This window comes from Calypte anna, chromosome 20 (assembly GCF_003957555.1).
Source record: "Calypte anna isolate BGI_N300 chromosome 20, bCalAnn1_v1.p, whole genome shotgun sequence".
Lineage (NCBI taxonomy): Eukaryota > Metazoa > Chordata > Aves > Apodiformes > Trochilidae > Calypte > Calypte anna.
In genome coordinates this window covers 149,943-165,987 of record NC_044265.1, presented here as the reverse complement: position 1 = coordinate 165,987, position 16,045 = coordinate 149,943, and the positions used below count along the sequence as shown (strand labels likewise).

At 54.0% G+C, this 16,045-nt stretch overlaps 2 protein-coding genes across 2 annotated transcripts; both read left to right on the top strand.

Annotated features, from left to right (window-relative positions):
• Positions 1-280: 280 nt before the first annotated feature.
• PXMP4 (peroxisomal membrane protein 4) lies at positions 281-8,357 on the top strand. Its single transcript, XM_030462900.1, has 4 exons — positions 281-516; positions 871-933; positions 1,468-1,666; positions 2,764-8,357. Exons 1-4 carry the CDS (start codon positions 311-313, stop codon positions 3,025-3,027), a joined length of 732 nt encoding a protein of 243 aa, XP_030318760.1. The 5' UTR covers positions 281-310; the 3' UTR covers positions 3,028-8,357.
• A 1,812-nt stretch (positions 8,358-10,169) lies between these two features.
• On the top strand, positions 10,170-13,984 carry E2F1 (E2F transcription factor 1). Its single transcript, XM_030463089.1, has 7 exons — positions 10,170-10,468; positions 11,082-11,172; positions 11,699-11,918; positions 12,388-12,540; positions 12,664-12,778; positions 12,891-13,095; positions 13,344-13,984. Exons 1-7 carry the CDS (start codon positions 10,280-10,282, stop codon positions 13,571-13,573), a joined length of 1,203 nt encoding a protein of 400 aa, XP_030318949.1. The 5' UTR covers positions 10,170-10,279; the 3' UTR covers positions 13,574-13,984.
• Positions 13,985-16,045: the final 2,061 nt, after the last annotated feature.

The window sequence follows — 16,045 nt, the reverse complement described above, 5'->3', positions numbered from 1 at the left end:
CGGGCTCCGCCGAGAAGCGGGGCGGCAGCACGGCGGCAGCACCTGCCCCGCTCGGCGTGCCCAAATGACACCTGCGAGGTCCGGCAGAGCCCCCGCCCTGCGCCTCTGCCGCGGGAGGGCCTGGCCGCCGGCTCCATCACCCACACGGGACCGGGCCGGGCCGGGCCGCCCCACGGGCCTGAGAGCGGCGAGCAGCGCCCCGGCGCCGGAGGGATGGGCGGGACGCTCCGCTCGCCCCCCATTGGCTGCAGGACCGACCGCCCCACAAACGAGCTGTTGAACTCTCATCGCCTATTGGCCAAGAGTGCTGATGGGCAGCCTGGAGAGCCAATCGGCGCGGCCTGTGCGGTCCTGCCTCCGGAAGCCTCTGCAGTGCCGGCAGCGGGGCCGCGGCAGCGCCATGGCGGGCGGCGGGGAGCGGGTCCGCGCTCTGCTCCGCGCTGCCAACGCCCTCCTGCAGCAGCGCCGGTACCGCGCCGCGCTCGCAGCCATCAAAGGCTTCCGCAACGGGGCCGTGTGAGTGCGGCTGGAGCGGCCGAGGGGAGGGAGGCGGCGCCGGGCCCGGTGTGGGAGGGGACGGGGGGGTTGTGTGGTGCCCGCGGGGGTGAAGGGGAAGGTGCGCCCGCCCGTGCTGTGCCGAGCGGGGCTGCTGGGGTGCGGGTTCCGGTTCATCGTTAATAGGAGATTTAACCGGGCCTGGGCCTCCCTCGGGCCTGGCCCGTTAGGGGTGGTTCGTCTGGGCTCCTGCTGGGCTACCGGAGCAGTGAGGTGTGGTTGCCGAGTGGCATCATTTGGCTGTTAGTAGCCTGGAAATGCGATGTTTTTGCCAGCGCGATACAGACAACCTGGAATATCTGTTGGTTTTTGCAGCTATGGAGCAAAAGTTCGTGCCCCACATGCCCTGGTGATGACTTTTCTGTTCAAGAGTGGAAGGTACGAACCCCAGCTCTGCCTCCCTGTGGTACTGCTCAGGATGCTTTCATTCAAGTGCTTTATCTTTCGTGTTTCCAGAGGGCTCAAACAGCAGAAGGATTTGTGAGCCGTGGTTCTAGACACACACGGGTGTACACACTCAGCCAGTTGTGCAGTGGTTGGTGAGCAGCAGTGGGCAGAGGAGAAAGCAGCAGATGCAAACAGCAGCACTCTGCTCTCTCTTCAAATGAGCAAAGCCAAAATACAGCAGTGCACATTGTAGCTTTCCCTGCTTATGCCAGAGGTTTGCACTTGGACAAAAATAACATAATAATTATGATAAAATAGCTTCCTGACTAGTCATAGACTTAGACAACAGCACAGTCCACAGCCTGAGCAGAGCTGTTGGATGTACCCCGAGGTGTAGAGAAGGAAGTGATTTTCCATCACTAAGTGGATGTTCTGTAGGGTCAGTCTAAATGTGCAGGCTAGAGGGGCTGAATGGCTGTGGTGTTACTGCCTGCTTGCTCTTCTAATTGTCTTTCTTTTCTTCAGTTTAAGGGAGAAGCTGAGATCAATTTTCCAGGCCACGTACACTCACTCCCGGAACTTAGCCTATTTTGTGTTCACCTACAAGGGGCTGATGGCCCTGCAGTCCCAGCTACAGGGGAAAAAAATTCCATTTCATTCTTTCTTTGCAGCCTGCATTGGGGGCTGGCTGGTGTTTGGTGAGAACAACCCCATCAACAGCCAGGTAAATGGGTTTCCTTGACAAAAAAAACAAAACCAAACAGCTGATAACTGTGTGCCAGGAAGTGGTTGGTGTAGCCTGGGGTGGTTCTCACCGTGCAGCAGTGTTTCTCTGTGAATCAGTTCTGGGTTTGGCTGCACTGTACTCGGGCCCATGAGCAGTCCTAAAAGCCCAGGTTTGCCTCCAGAGCTGCACCTGGGTACTCAGCAGGTACCTGGGTACTGCCTGCAGGGCTTAGTCCTTCAGCTTGAGCTTGTGAGCACAGAGCGTGGTCAGGTCCTGAGCTGCACTCAGCTAAACTGGCTGAACTGGAAAAGCTGCTCAGGGAAAGTTGGGCTGTAACATTCAGTCACAGAAGAACCTGTCAGCCAAACACACAGCTGCAGATTAATCTCAAGTGTTTCACTGATGCAGTCCCCTGCATGAGCACACTTTCTGTCTGCTTTTAGGATGTGTCCATCCTGCCAGGTTTGTGTCTGCCTGCCAGGGCTGCTCCCTGACCATCCTGTCAGCAGGAGCACTGAGGCAGCATGGACTGACCTAGGATAAAAGTTGTGCAACAGCAAAGATCCATTGCATCAAGCACAACTTGTCCATTTCTAAACTGAAAGGAGGTTGGAGCCAGAGGGGGTCAGTCTCTTCTCCCAGGCAGATATCAGTCAGACAAGAGGGAAAGGGCTTCAGCTCTGCCAGGGGAGGTTTAGGTTGGATATTAGGAGAAATTGTTTGCAGAGAGGGTATCAGGCATTGGGATGGGCTGCCCAGGGAGGGGGGGGATTCTTCATCCCTGGAGGTTTTTAAGCAGAGACTGAATGTGGCACTGAGTGCCATGGGCTGGGAACCACGGGGGGAGTGGATCAAGGGTTGGACTTGAGGGTCTCAGAGGTCCTTTCCAGCCCAGATGGTTCTGTGATTCTAGAGCAGAGAAGTGGGACTTTGAAGACACAAAGTTATAAAGACAGCTGGAAGTGTAAACCTCCAGCCTGCTTTGTGAGGAGTTGGGTAGATTGTTTCAAACCATCTTGTCTTGCTTGTGGCTCCGGAATGTCTCAGCCTGGCTGGTGGCTCAGTGACCCTGCCTGGGTGTTCTCTCCCTGCAGATCATCATGTACCTGCTCTCCCGGATCCTCTTCGGGCTGTCCCGGCTGGCGGTGCAGAAGGGATACATCCCCCAGCCAAAGCAGGATCCCTTCCCCCTCGTTGCTGCTCTGATCTGGGGCACAGTTCTCTGGCTCTTTGAGTGCCACAGGCACACTCTGCAGCCTTCTCTGCAGTCCTCCATGACCTACCTGTACGATGACAGTGATGTCTGGCACGACATGTCTGACTTCCTCATTTACAACAAAAGGACAGACAGCAAGTAGGTGCTTCCTTGTAAAACACCCTTAATTGGGATGGTGCCTTCCAGCAGCTAAGGGAAAAGGTTACTCTGTTGCTCTTGACTGGTGATTTTGCTTTTAAATTAACATCTGTCAAGCACTGTTGCTTCTTGTGTCCTGGCCAGAATGGTCTGGTGAGTCTTTTGGCTCTGTTCAGAGCAAGTGAATACCTCATGGGGACGTAGTGCTGTCCTCGGTGAGAATAAAATACCATAGGAATCTTCAGTTAAAATAAGTCCTTCTTAAAAGAGGCCTTAATTTCCCTACAAGCATATGCTTTAAATTTTTTAAAGAAACTAAATATACTTACAAAATGACAGCCTGACAGCAAGTGGGGAGTATGTGTAATAATGGAGAAAAAAGAAAAAAATAAAAGTTCTAGGGACTGTCTGAATTCTTGGAAGCCAGAAACATTTTTCTGTGCTCACTGTGGTGTGATGGGAGTGGGGGCCTGCTCAGGTCTGAAGGCAGGACATACCTTCTTGGTTTCTGTGGGTGACTGGAAGTCTTGTTTAAGCTACTACAAGTTGTGTGCTTCTTGAGTTTCTCTGCAGTTTTCCCTCAGGGAGACAAAAACTGTTAAATTCGACTGGTACAAGCCTGGTAAATGAGGCTCAGGAGGACTGGTTTTGCTTTCATGTGCTTGGTCTGAATCTACCCCTTTGCAGAGTACTAATGAATCCCCTGTGATTATTTTAAACTTACTTGTAATGGTTTTCAAAGCTGCTTGAACTAAATACCAACACTACTTATTCAACTTAGGCTGCTTTGAAGCCAGGCTGAGGTGCAGGGCACACCCTGAGATACCATGTGCTTTACACGTAGGAGCAAGCAAGGCTTTTAGCAAGCACTTTTATTTTGGTGGAAGATAAACACCTGGGTTTTTCCAGGCCCAGAATCTGCCCTCCACAGCAGTGGCATGTGGTAGCTGTGATCAAATGTGAGTGTGCCTCTGGTTCGAGCAGACTTGTTGCTGAGCCAGGGTGAGCCCACAGAGGAATTTACAAGTGAATCTTCCTCTTCAAGCTACACTGCTGAGCACCAGGAGCTGTGCTGCACACAGTGGGCTGTAACATCAGATTGACCAGATAGCTGAGAAAGAGAAAAAAAAAAAACGAAAACAACAACAAAAAAACAAAAACCAAAAAACCAAAAACCCCACCCTGCTTTTAAACTAATAATATCAAACTGGGGGGGTTGGACTAGACGATCTTTCGAGGTCCCTTCCAACCCCAAGGATTCTATGAAACTGGTAGTGGTACAGAGCACCGACACTGCCATGTACATTCACTACACTACAATGTTCACATGTACATTCAAATAGTTCTTGACAAACTGGTTTTATGTGGTGGTATGGTAAGAGTCATTAAGCACCCTGTGCTAACCCTTCCCTTTTGTCTGACTCAGGACTGGTTTATTTGTACCTCTTCTATCTCTCATTTTAAAAAGCTGAGCTCTCCCTGTACCCATCTGCTTTTCCATCCTGACCTTGTCGTTTCATAATCTTGCTGATGCTGTTCTGTGTCATCTTTTGCAGCATCTTTACACTGCAGGATCTAGTAGTTTGTCATATTTAGTGGTACAACTGAAACAGTGCATCTAAGTACATGCAGCTTCTCAGTTAGAAAAAAACCTCTCAGATTTCTTCTCAAGTAATTTTTCCTTGTCCCTCTAAGCTTTTTTATTTCTGTTATGCATCTTCTGAGTGTTTCTTTGCTCTTCATTTTTCCAGTCTGTGTCAGTAAGAGAGAAAGTGAAGTGTTCCCCTCCCCACGGAGAGGGTTCTCTGTCTGTTTCTGGGATGTTTGAGACTGAGGAATGTTTGGGGTGTCTTGTGTCAGGTAGGAACAGTCTGCTGGCTCTTGGACTGAATCTAATGCTGAGTCCAACTCCATGCACTGTGCGATCTTGCTGCATAGAGGCCAAAGTTTCTTTGGGCCCATCCCATGGAAACCATGATGTGCTCATCTGTGGTGCCCAAAACACAAAATACTGCTTTGCTCTGGTAGCTGTCCACAGCACTGGAACTGCTGTTGTGGTCTGTGCTGGATTCTTGAATTTGAACACACCAGTCCATATTTAATCAGATAGACCCCAGGAAAGCAATGGAAGTTAGGAATGGGGTTTGTTTCTTACTAGTTAAATATTTTGTTTGATGAAGATAAGCCTAAAGATTCAAGTTGGGAAAAAAATATTGAAGCTATAGGTGAGGTCTGATTTCTTTATAAACATTTTGTTTGCACTACTGCTGGTTACCTGACATGGTGCAAGTGCACACACTATGTCCAAAGCCTCAATGTTTTCCTAAAAAAAAGAATGTTAATATTCTGCAAATATTGCTGAATTCCTCCAAGGATTTCAGAAAACCCCTCTAGAACCTGACAGACATGGACTGAGAATTTCTCCCTAGAGCTATTAGTCTTGTAAATCCTTGACCATGTATAATTATCTTAGGAAAAGATCACTGAGTCACAGAATTGTAAGAAGACCTCTTAAGATCACTGTGTCCAGCTGTCAACATTCCCCCTGAATAAAATATCAGTATTTGTATCACCCACTGGAGCATGTCCTGAAGTGCCTCATCTACGGTCTTTAAATACTCCCAGGGATGGTGACTCCATCACCTCCCTGGGCAGCCCATTCCAATGCCTGACTACTCTCTCGGTAAAGAAATTCCTCCCCAGATCTGGTCTAACCCTCCCCTGGTGCAACTTCAGGCCATGTCTTCCAGTCCTGTGATTGTTCACTGGTGCAGGCTGTGTGAGCTGTGTGTATTTAAGAAGTTTTTAACTTTTTCAAGCTCCAGCTGGCATTCCTTTCTCTGATAAAGGCTTGTGATTCCCTTAGATGTTTAAGGGAACATGCTGCAGCCATGTGGCTGCTTCTGAAGTGCTCCTCTGGCCCTGCGGAGGACAAGTGACCTGTGCTGAACTTTTAATGCCACCGTAGTGTCTCTGTCCTCTCTAGGTGGCAACCACAAGCCTGTGGCAAGCTCTTAGTGCCAGCCTGGCAGCCATCACTCCTGGTCACAGTGCCTCTGTTCCCTGGGGAGGCTCTGGCCAGCCTCGCTTCCAGAGCAAATTGTGTCTGAGCATCAAACCATCTGTAGCTCTGATCCCACAGGCAGCTGCCCTCCCTGGAAGACAAAGTGCATCTCATCCTGGTGCAGGTCCTGTTCAGCAGCAGCCAGGAGCTGGGGGGTTGCAGACAGTTGGTTTTTGTGCTGTGGGGGGAAGGACGTTAAGCAGCAAGTCACTTTTTTCCCCAGGGAAGTAATTGGAACAGTTCTGTAAGGGCACTAAGTGTCTGTATGGCTGTCCCCGTTGCCCAGATAGCTGGGGATCAGCCCCGTATGCTGCTGAGGTGTTGGAACAATGCAGGCGTGTAGTAAGGAAGTGAACTAGAAGTAATGTGTCTGAGTCAGACTTTTCGGATACATAAGTTACTCTTTGCCCTCCCCCAGTGCATTGTGTGGGAAGCTGAGCCCCCTGTTTGTGTTCCTTTTTTATTAGCATTAAAACTAAGAGAAATAAAGAGACAGTTGGGAAGCCACCTGTGAATCGGGCAAATGCTTAAGGATCACAAAGAAATGGCATTTCCTCCCCCAGCCCTGATAGGGTTTAAATTTTAAGATGAGCATGGTTTTGTTTGTCTGCATGGATTGTGTTTTATCCTGTTATTTCTTCCCTGGCACCTGACTGGGAATGCTGAGTACCTCCAAAGAGGAACAGTGTCTCAGTGCTTAGCTCAGTTTGGCAGCAATCAGCATTCCTGGATAAAATTGAAATGTTCATTTGAAAATGATGCTCCTTCAGATTTTAAACCTCTTTTGGAGGCCGTTTGAAAGGGTAATGAATCCAACTGATCAAAAGTTTTCAGCAAGCCTTGAATAGCAGACTGACTCTACTGAGCTATTAATCATTTATTTTTTGAAGGAACAAAGCAGGCTGAGGGTTATTTACTGTTGCATGCTGCCCTGGCACACCCACTGTGCTTCCCTTCTCAGGAGGACAGCTTGTGTGCTGGTGCTGCCTGTCAGGGCTGCTGAAGAACCATTTCCGGGCCAATTACATTATTTAACAAAAGTGAAAATCAAATGGGTGCTTGACATTTGGTTTAGCTGAGGTTTGCTGTACCGTATTTGATCCTTTCGGTTAAGGGGAGGATGTTTCTTGAAAAGAAGAACTTGTGCTGGTCCAATTAGTGTCCTAGAGAAGTGCATTGTGGAGGCTGTGGCTGATGGAAGGTGTGAACCTGGGTTTGCAGCATCCTGGTCACCATCCATCCATCCATCTGGGCAGTCACCACCCCTGCTCCAACAGCTGCCTCAGGAGGAAGAGGATGCAGAGGAACTTTGCTGTTGGTGTTGGGAGACTTCCTTGCCCTGGCAGAGTTGTCCAAGCTCTGCTTTAAACCAGGCTGGAGGTGGGGTTAGAAGTTCAAGCATGATCTCTGGCTGCTGAATCCAACAGAAGCCTGGTGTCCACCATTTGTGACAGCAGAGTGTCCCCTGTGCACCCAAAGCTCTACAGCCAGTTGGGAGCTGGTGTGGAGAGCTGGTGCTACTGGAGCCACCAGAACCCTGTGCAGGTCCCTGCACGCAGGAGGACCTGCCATGGCTCCAACTCATTTTCACTGCATCAGCACAAATACGACCTTTGGATAATACCCTTGTGCTGGTTCCTATTTGTCATGTTGTGTTTGTCTTCCTGGATTGTGCCAACTCCAGCAGAAGGTGTTCAGTTTTCTGATGCTGGTTTTGAAATCCAGCAGATAAGGGAGGAGAGAAAACAGGGCGTCATGCAGTGCAAATGTCTGTCTGCCACTGTTAATATTTTAGGGGTGCTAATCTTGACTTTTCAACCTATGTGTTCCTACCCGATTGTTGGAGGACTTAACATTTTTTCTTAGAAGAATTTCTGTCTGTCTCATTTTCTTATGAAACTGGTGGTGAGAGGGGGAAAAAGAAAAGCTCTATAAAAGCCTTGCTTTTGATACAAATGTTGTGTTCATAATTGCTGTCTAATCCAAGCCCTTGATTTTCTGGTAGCATAGAATGAGAACATAAACTCAGGTAACTTGTAAAAATGCTGATCAGAATGCTTGTAGGAATATCTTGGGCTTGAGCTTAAAAGGTGTGCAAGAGGGGTCAGTGAATTGGTGAAGTACATCTGTACACTCTGAATTGACTCCTTGTGCAGTCCATGTAGGACATCAAGAGTTCTGCCAAACTCATTTGAAGATTTCTGTATAATCACTCTTTGAATATTACTGTCCTTTCTGTAATAATAATAAAAACCTAATTTTTTGCTTTTTTTTTTACTGTCATCATTATTAAGCTAAAATATCTGAAGGGATGCTTAATTATTACACATTACCAGTCCTGTTTGTAGAGAAGTGATACACAGAGTGCATTTTTCACATAACTTGTACCCTCATGTTCCCAGCTTGGAGGCAATAGCCACTGCTGCTTTGACCACACCATCAGATGTAGCTACCAGCTGGCTTGGGTAAGGATCCTGGCTGCAAAGAGACACACAAGTGGCCTGGCACCCTGGGATGTTTTGGTTTGTTTTTCTGAAGTGTGACCTTTCCTATGCTGTAGCTGTTTGGATCACTTAGTTGGCCATATCTTCAGACCAGGGGCCAGACTGGGAGGTTTGTAGGAAGCACAAACCACCATGAAATGGGTTGGAGGGTGAGGGGCTCTGGCAAAGAGTCCATCTGACCCACTGGGGATTCCTGGGGTGATAGAGGGGAGGCTGCTCCATGGAATCCCACCAGGAATGCCCAGGAGTGGCATAGCATGCTGCTGCTGAAAGAGAAGTCAGCTGGAGGAAGCTTTGCTGGCACCTGCCATGCTGATATGTGTAGTCCTGGCTGCAGTCTGGGTGCCTGCTCCTTGCCCCAAAGCTCCTCTTTAGGGCAGGCAGCTCGCTGCAGGGCCACCTCCCAGAGCAGGAACAAGGCACTGGTACGAGTCTGAGCCTGCTTTGCACAGCAGCTAAACAAAATAAGGATATGAACAGAAAAGAAAGATGCATGTAGATGATTTTGCTGCCTCTTCCAAGCAAAGAACTACAGAGAAAATAGCTGAAGAGGAATCAGGTGTGGTAGTGGAGATGAAGCAGTCCCTGTGTGAGGAGGTAAGGGATGTCCCTCTGCTCGGGGAGTACTGAGGAGCTGTAAAACAAAACCTCCTGCTTTGGAGCTGCTGTATCACCAGTGTGTCCAGCTTGGGCCCACGAGAGGCCAAATTAACACCTCCAAACTGAGATCAGGTTGAATGACTTGAGTTATCTTGAATTACTCTTTTTTCCCCTCTCAACACATCCTTCTGTACCTGAGCCTTTCTGTTCCAAGTGAAACTCTGAGTGAGCTCCAGGTTTTGCTCTGCCACCTCACCTGACTTTTGGGTTCACAGTGCCAATGGCCATGCCCTGAGCCTGCTGGTAAGAACTTGGATGGCCGTGAGTAACTGCACCTGGGTGAAAGCTAAACCAGGGAGGGCAACATCCAGGGGGTTCTTAGCGAATGCACCCCTTGATGACTCTTTTGCACAGTGTGTCACTGTGCAGGGAGGGAAACACAGATACATCAGCCTCCCCGGTCATCCCACCACATTTCCCTCTTATCCTTTCCCAGCTCGGTTGCACTGAGGAGCGGGATGCAGAGCACTGCCTGCTCCCCCCAAAAAAACTCCCGCGTGAATTAGGAAGGGGGGGAACATCCCCCTTACAGCCTTTGAGAATGAAGCAGCTGGTGCAGCAGCTGTGACCAAACCCCTGCGTCACCCCACGGAGCGATCCCGGGGGCGGTGGGATGGGGTGAGATGGGGCTGGGGGGGAGGAGGGGGGGGGAGCCGCCGTCCGTCCCACCGCCCCCTTCTGGCTTCTCACCAATCAGCGTCCGGCAGCGCCCGTCCCTTCACCCGCGCTGACCAATCAGCCGCTTCCTCCGCGCCTCCCGCCGCCGGCTTCAGCCAATGAGAAGGCAGCGGGGAGGTTTGGCGCTGCTTTCGCGGCAAAAAAGGAATTTGGCGCGTAAAGGAGCGCGCGCCAGGGGAGGGAAGAGGGAGGGGAAGGAGAAGGAGGAGGAAGGGGGGGGTGCGGTGCGGTGCTCCCGAACAATACGGCGGCGGGTTCGGAGCTAAACGGCCATGGGCCGTGTCCCTGTCATTGCTTTACCCGCCGAACCGGACCCGATGTTGGAACCGGTACTGGTGGCCATGTGAGCCATGGCGGTGGGCGGCGCGGCGGGGCTGGCGGCGCTGCTGGGCAGCGCTTCCCCGCATCTCCTCATCGTCTCCGCCGCCGAGGAGCCGGCAGGAAGTGGACACACTGATACCGACCTCCTGCTTTTTGCCACACCGCAGCCCGCCCGCCCTGGAGACGTGCCCAGACGGCCTGCGCTGGGGCGACCACCGGTAACCCCCGGGAACGGGATGGGGAGGGGGACGGCTCCGGGGAGGGGGGGGGGGTGCTGCCGAACCCGGCGTCTTGCGGACTTGGGCAGCGCCGTACCGTGCTATATACCGGGCCGTGCTACATAGGCTGTGCCGTATACCGAGCAGTGCGATACCGGGCCGTGTCTAGGCAGGGTCCGTACCGTGCTGTGCTGTGTACCAGCCCGGGCTGTGCAGTGCCACGCCGTGCTGTACCGTTCCCTGCACTGTGCCATGCTGCCCGTGCCCTGCCAGGCCGTGCCACGCTGCACACCTGCCGAGCGCGGCCCTTCCCCAGCACCGCTCCGGAAGCCGCAGGCCTGAGCCGGGCAGGGCTTTGCCTCCCCTTCCTGCGGCCCACGCCTATTTCGGGGAGCTCCCTGAAGCGTGCCCCCCGCCCCCCAGTGTCCCCGCTGACATGTGTGGCAGCCGGGGAGCTGCTCCCGTCAACCTCCTTCCTGCTGGGAACGGGGACGTTCCTGCTCCGCCGCCCTGCGGAGTCCCTCGGAGGGTCCCTGGCAGCCCCCTTCCCCCCTCGCCAGGGCAGTGGGGCCGCGGGGGTGACCGTCCCGCTGAGCAGCCCCGACCCTTGCAGGTGAAGAGGAAGCTGAACTTGGAGACGGATCACCAGTACATAGCAGAGAGCCTGCCGGTGGGCCGGGGCAAGGCCAGGAACCCCGCTAAAGGTACCAGCCCCTCTCCCCCTGACCCCCACCGAGCCCTGCTCTGAGCCTCTGGGCTCCTCCTTGGCTGCTTCTCCTCATTCCTTTATCTCAGTTGGGAGCCGCTGTTTGTGGCCACTCTCTCCAGCCCGTGCTGCTGGCCCCTTGGGCTGGTGGCACAGTTGTCCTGCCCTTCTGCTGGGCACTACACCAGCTCCCTCTCTCCCTGTGGGATGGAGCTGTAGCTGCCGGCAGGAAGTCAGTGCAGCAGCCCAGGGGGACTCACCTGGACCCTCCATCATTTCTCCCTTGAATCCTGCCTGGCACCTTGGTGTCACAACTGAGCAGAGCACATGCCAGGCCTTGCAGCACGGAGGATATGGGGAGCTCACCCCATGGTCCTGAGAAAGCAGATGGGCTTTGAAGTGCCAGCCCTGGTCCACAAGCCACCTGCAAGAATCGGGCCAGGGGGAAGGGGCGTTTTGGGACCTCAGCTGCAGCACTGCCTTTCTCTTATGGCTAAATCATGGTTGTCCTTCATGACTGACAGGGGCAAAATCTCCTGGGGAGAAGTCCCGCTATGAAACCTCTCTGAACCTCACCACCAAGCGCTTCCTGGAGCTGCTGAGCCAGTCACCCGATGGTGTGGTGGATCTCAACTGGGCAGCCGAGGTCCTGAAGGTGCAGAAGAGACGCATCTACGACATCACCAATGTCCTGGAGGGCATCCAGCTCATAACCAAGAAGTCCAAGAACAACATTCAGTGGCTGTATGTCCCTGGTCCAAACTCCTGGGGCTGTCGATGGCTGTTCCTTGGGATGGGGTACCTGTTTGGGCCAGGCTTGGGTTGGAGCAGGGTCTTGCTGGGATGGAGAAATTGAAAGCAGTGTCACCAGGGCATCTGCTCAGGGGCTGAGCGGTGGCTTCCCTTTCATGTGGGCAACAGCCTTGAGTAAGGGCTGTGCTTGAGTGCAGGTGGCTCCCAAGCGTTGGTGTCCCTGTGTCAGCTGCAAGTTCCCCTTGGGCTCCCCAAGCCATGCTGGGGAGCAGGAGGCTGTGTCCAGGCTTGAGGAGGGAACCCCGGGGGCTGTGCCCTACGGGGAACTCCGCACAACACTAATTCCCTGGGGATGGGGTGGGGTTTAACCTGGCCCAAGTGGGGGGGCAGCACATGGGGACAGTCACCGTGGGGCAGAGGGAGCCAGGGTTTGGCTTCTGATGGCCACGGTGTTCCTCAGGGGCAGCCAGGCCACCGTGGGGGCTCCAGGCCGGCACCGGCTGCTGGAGAAGGAGCTGCGGGAGCTGCAGGCAGCCGAGCGGCAGCTGGACGAGCTCATCCAGACCTGCACCCTGCAGCTGCGCCTGCTCACCGAGGACCCCGCCAACCAGCAATATCCTTGGGTGCAGGGCTGGGGCTGGCTGGGTGGGGGGAAGCAGTGGCAGGCAGGGCTTCCCGCTGCCCAGCCAGCTCTCTCGTGGCAGCATCACCGTGTCTGCTCCTTGACCCCTTGTACCGCAGCCTATGTCACCTGCCAGGATCTCCGCAGCGTTGTGGACCCTTCAGAGCAAATGGTGATGGTCATCAAAGCTCCCCCAGAGACCCAGCTGCAGGTCTCAGACCCAGCAGAGGTGAGTTGGGGCCAACCTCTGCTCCCCACGTCTGCAGAACCCACAGCAAAGCCCGGCCCAGCTCCTTGGCCATTCCTGAACCTCCTTGTCTCACTCCTCTCCCTTTTCCTAGGCTTTCCAGTTCTCGGTGAGAAGCACTCAGGGCCCCATCGATGTCTTCCTCTGCCCCGAGGACAGCTCAGGGGTCTGCAGCCCTGTCAAGAGCCCCTTCAAAGCCCCCACAGAGAACTCACCCCCCGGCCTTTCACAGCCCAGAGCCTCCCCACTCGTGCATCCCACCCAGGATGTGAACATGTCACTGCTGCCTGGAGAGCAAGGTGGGCAGCTGGGGATGGGGACAGAGGGGAAATGGGGACAAGAGGAGCTGGCATGGCGGCTCTGGCCAGGGGTTCTTGCTGTGCTGGCAGCTGTGAGCCCCTCTGCTGTCTGCACAAGAAAGGAGCCGGGGTGATGTTCAGGTACATAGCAGGCAGGGGGAAGGCAGGTTCTCCCCAGGCAAAACCTGCTTTTTCTGGGGGAGGTTGGCAAGTATTGTGGTATTTACAGCTGCTTCCCATCCCCACAGAGACACTGCCCAGCAAGTGCCCAGCAGAGGAGGTGAACCTCTCACCACTGGCCTCCATGGATGCCCTTCTGGACCAGAGCAGGGATGATTTTTCAGGTTTCTTGGCAGATGAGTTCATCAATTTGTTACCGCCGCAGACACAGGACTATCACTTTGGCCTGGAGGAGGGTGAAGGCATCAGTGAGCTCTTTGACTGTGACTTTGGGGATTTCACACCCTTGGACTTCTGAGGCTCTGCCCAGGTGCTTGTGGAGGGCATTGCCAGGCAGGGGGGGCCACCCCTGGACCCCTGCCCTTTGCAGGCAGAGTGGGCAGGGCAGGCAGCCTCTCGAGTACAGTGTCCACAGCTCCTCTCCTCTCGCAATATTTTTTTCTTATCCCTCCAGCTCCCCCAGCCTGGTGGGAGACAGTGGTGGCCCCGGCTCCAGCCCTGCAAGCAAGAAGGATGCCAGGGTGGGGTGTCCCATCTTGGGGACCCTCTGCAGGGCTCTGATCACGGAAGGGGCAGGGGGGAGGCAAAAGGGGGCTGCCCAGGGCAGAGCTGCTGCCCCCTCTCTCCCCAGGCTCCCATTGCAGAGCTTTAAGCAGTCCTGTGTATAGATTTGATTAATTTATTTTTGTCCCCTGGGGACAGTGTTTAATTTCACAGGCTCGGGGGTGCTGGGGGGGGGGGGGGGCATGCAACAGAGCAAGGGGTGCCAAGAGGTTTTGTCAAGCTGGAAAGAGAAGAGGTTGGCAGAGATGTGGGGTTGTTGGATTGGGGCTGTCCCCACCCTGTGTGTGGGTCTGCCTGCAGCCCAGCTAAGTGTGGGGTATTTATTTATTATTTATGGCATGTGGGAGCCCTCCTGGGACACAGAGGGGGCAGGAGGGCGTTGGGGAGATGGTACTGGTGGGGGGGACACACAGAGGGTCCTGCCAGGGACTCACCAGCATATCCTGACTTTGGCCCAAACAGGGCTTCTGGCAAGGCCACCACAGTGGCAGGTGGCCTCAGAATGGGGGGGACAGGGCTGGTGGCCTTGGGACCACATCTGTGTCCCCTTGGGGAACATGAGCATCCAGGTGGGGGTGCAGCTCTGAGTGAGGACCCCATGCTGTCTTCAGGCTTTTCTTCCCCTCCTCATGCAGCCGTTCAGCCTTTTGGCTCCATCTCCCCCTCTCTGGCCCACTGAGGCTGGAAGAGGCAGAGGGAAGGAGAAAAGGGGGGCCCCAGAGCCCCTTGGGGCCCGGCTGGAGACGCACTTTCACTTTTACTGCCTTTTTAACAAGCTTGTGTTCCTCTGAGCTTTGTGTTTAATAAAAGTTTCTACTGACTCTGGCCTTGGGTGCAGGGCTGTGCTGGGGGGGGGGCTGGGGACTACAGAGGTGATGGGCACCCCAACCTCAGAAACCATGGAGAAAGGGCATTATTTAGTGCTTTGTTTTGGTTGCGTTTGTTGTTTTCTTTTTCATTTTGACCTTGCAGTGCAGGAGCAGGTTGGTCACTGTCAGGGACTGCAGGAAGTGTTTTGGTCCCTAGGGCTTTTGGTTTATTTCCCATCCTCTTCTACTCAATGTGCGGGATGGGAGTGGTGCTGACCCTGCACTCTCTGCTCATCTTTGGGGTGATGGGTCTAGATGGGGATCGTTTCTGTTTCCCCCTTGGTTCCTCTTCTGCCTGCCCCCCTGCCCTGCCTCCCCTGCATTTCCCCATGGCTGCAGCTCCTGGGGGGCTGGAGGAGGGCACTGGGGGGCTGAGTGACATTAGTCCATGCATCCCCTGCTCCAGCAGTGATCTCCCAGCTCTCCAGCTCACCCCAGCACCTGCTGGTCCTGCCTGCAATGCAGCTGCCAGCAGCAGCTTGCAGCCAAAAGGCTTGAGAGCCCCTCTCCCTACTCTGGGCACAAGCTGGCTGCAAGTGGCAACCCTGACCCCAAGTGTCCCAACCCTCTGCAGTACACCATTCCCTTTCTGGGGAGTGAGGGACATCAGGGAGCCCCTGGGCAGCTGCTTGGAGACTCCAGAGACACCCTGTCCCCCAGCACCAGGCAGGGATGTGATTCTTCTCTCCCATGTTTGTGTGCTCACTTCCCTCCTCTTCCTGCCTGCCCTCCAGCTTCTTTCTCCTTTAGACAGCCTGATAAATATTTCACCCTGGACTGTGTTGCATAAGCTTCCCATGCTCCTGCAATAGATTTTTGCAGGGAATGGGAGCACAGGTTCTGTCTGGGATATGCTGGTGGGTGCTGGGGTGGCACAGTGAGCCCATGATCACTTCCCAGTCCTGGAGCCTCCATCCCTGCACCCAGTGTGGTCCCCTGCTCCTCGTGCTGCCAGCAGCTCTACTGTTCCACTCCCTGTGGCTCCTGCCCCACAGTGCCAGCAGGATGGGAGGCCTGGGGGCTGGGCATGGCCACAGCTCCCCTGCCTGCTGTATGCTTCTTTACAAGGGTGAGGTTTGTCACCTGAGGTGATAGAGGCGATGGAGTTTTACGATGGACTGCGGGGTGCCCAGCTCAGCCATCTGTCCATGCACCAGCATACCTGTGCTGAGCAAGACCTGGCCCTCCTTCTCTGCCCCTTCTCATTTTGTGTTTGTGGAGGGTGATGGTGATCCCTGGTGCTGCCCAAAGGGGTGGGACCCTCCCGAGGGGAAAGTGTCCTTTCACAGGAGAGGGCTCACACTGACATCCTGAGCTCTGCAGGGACATTCCTAACA

Excerpts from the sequence above, each read along its gene's own strand:
- PXMP4 (XM_030462900.1), top strand. The coding sequence starts at position 311 with ATGGGCAGCCTGGAGAGCCAATCGGCGCGGCCTGTGCGGTCCTGCCTC. Across the intron at positions 934-1,467 it reads TTTCTGTTCAAGAGTGGAAG|TTTAAGGGAGAAGCTGAGAT; the intron begins GTACGAACCCCA and ends TCTTTTCTTCAG. Across the intron at positions 1,667-2,763 it reads ACAACCCCATCAACAGCCAG|ATCATCATGTACCTGCTCTC; the intron begins GTAAATGGGTTT and ends CTCTCCCTGCAG.
- E2F1 (XM_030463089.1), top strand. The coding sequence starts at position 10,280 with ATGGCGGTGGGCGGCGCGGCGGGGCTGGCGGCGCTGCTGGGCAGCGCT. Across the intron at positions 10,469-11,081 it reads CTGCGCTGGGGCGACCACCG|GTGAAGAGGAAGCTGAACTT; the intron begins GTAACCCCCGGG and ends CGACCCTTGCAG. Across the intron at positions 13,096-13,343 it reads ACTGCTGCCTGGAGAGCAAG|AGACACTGCCCAGCAAGTGC; the intron begins GTGGGCAGCTGG and ends CCATCCCCACAG.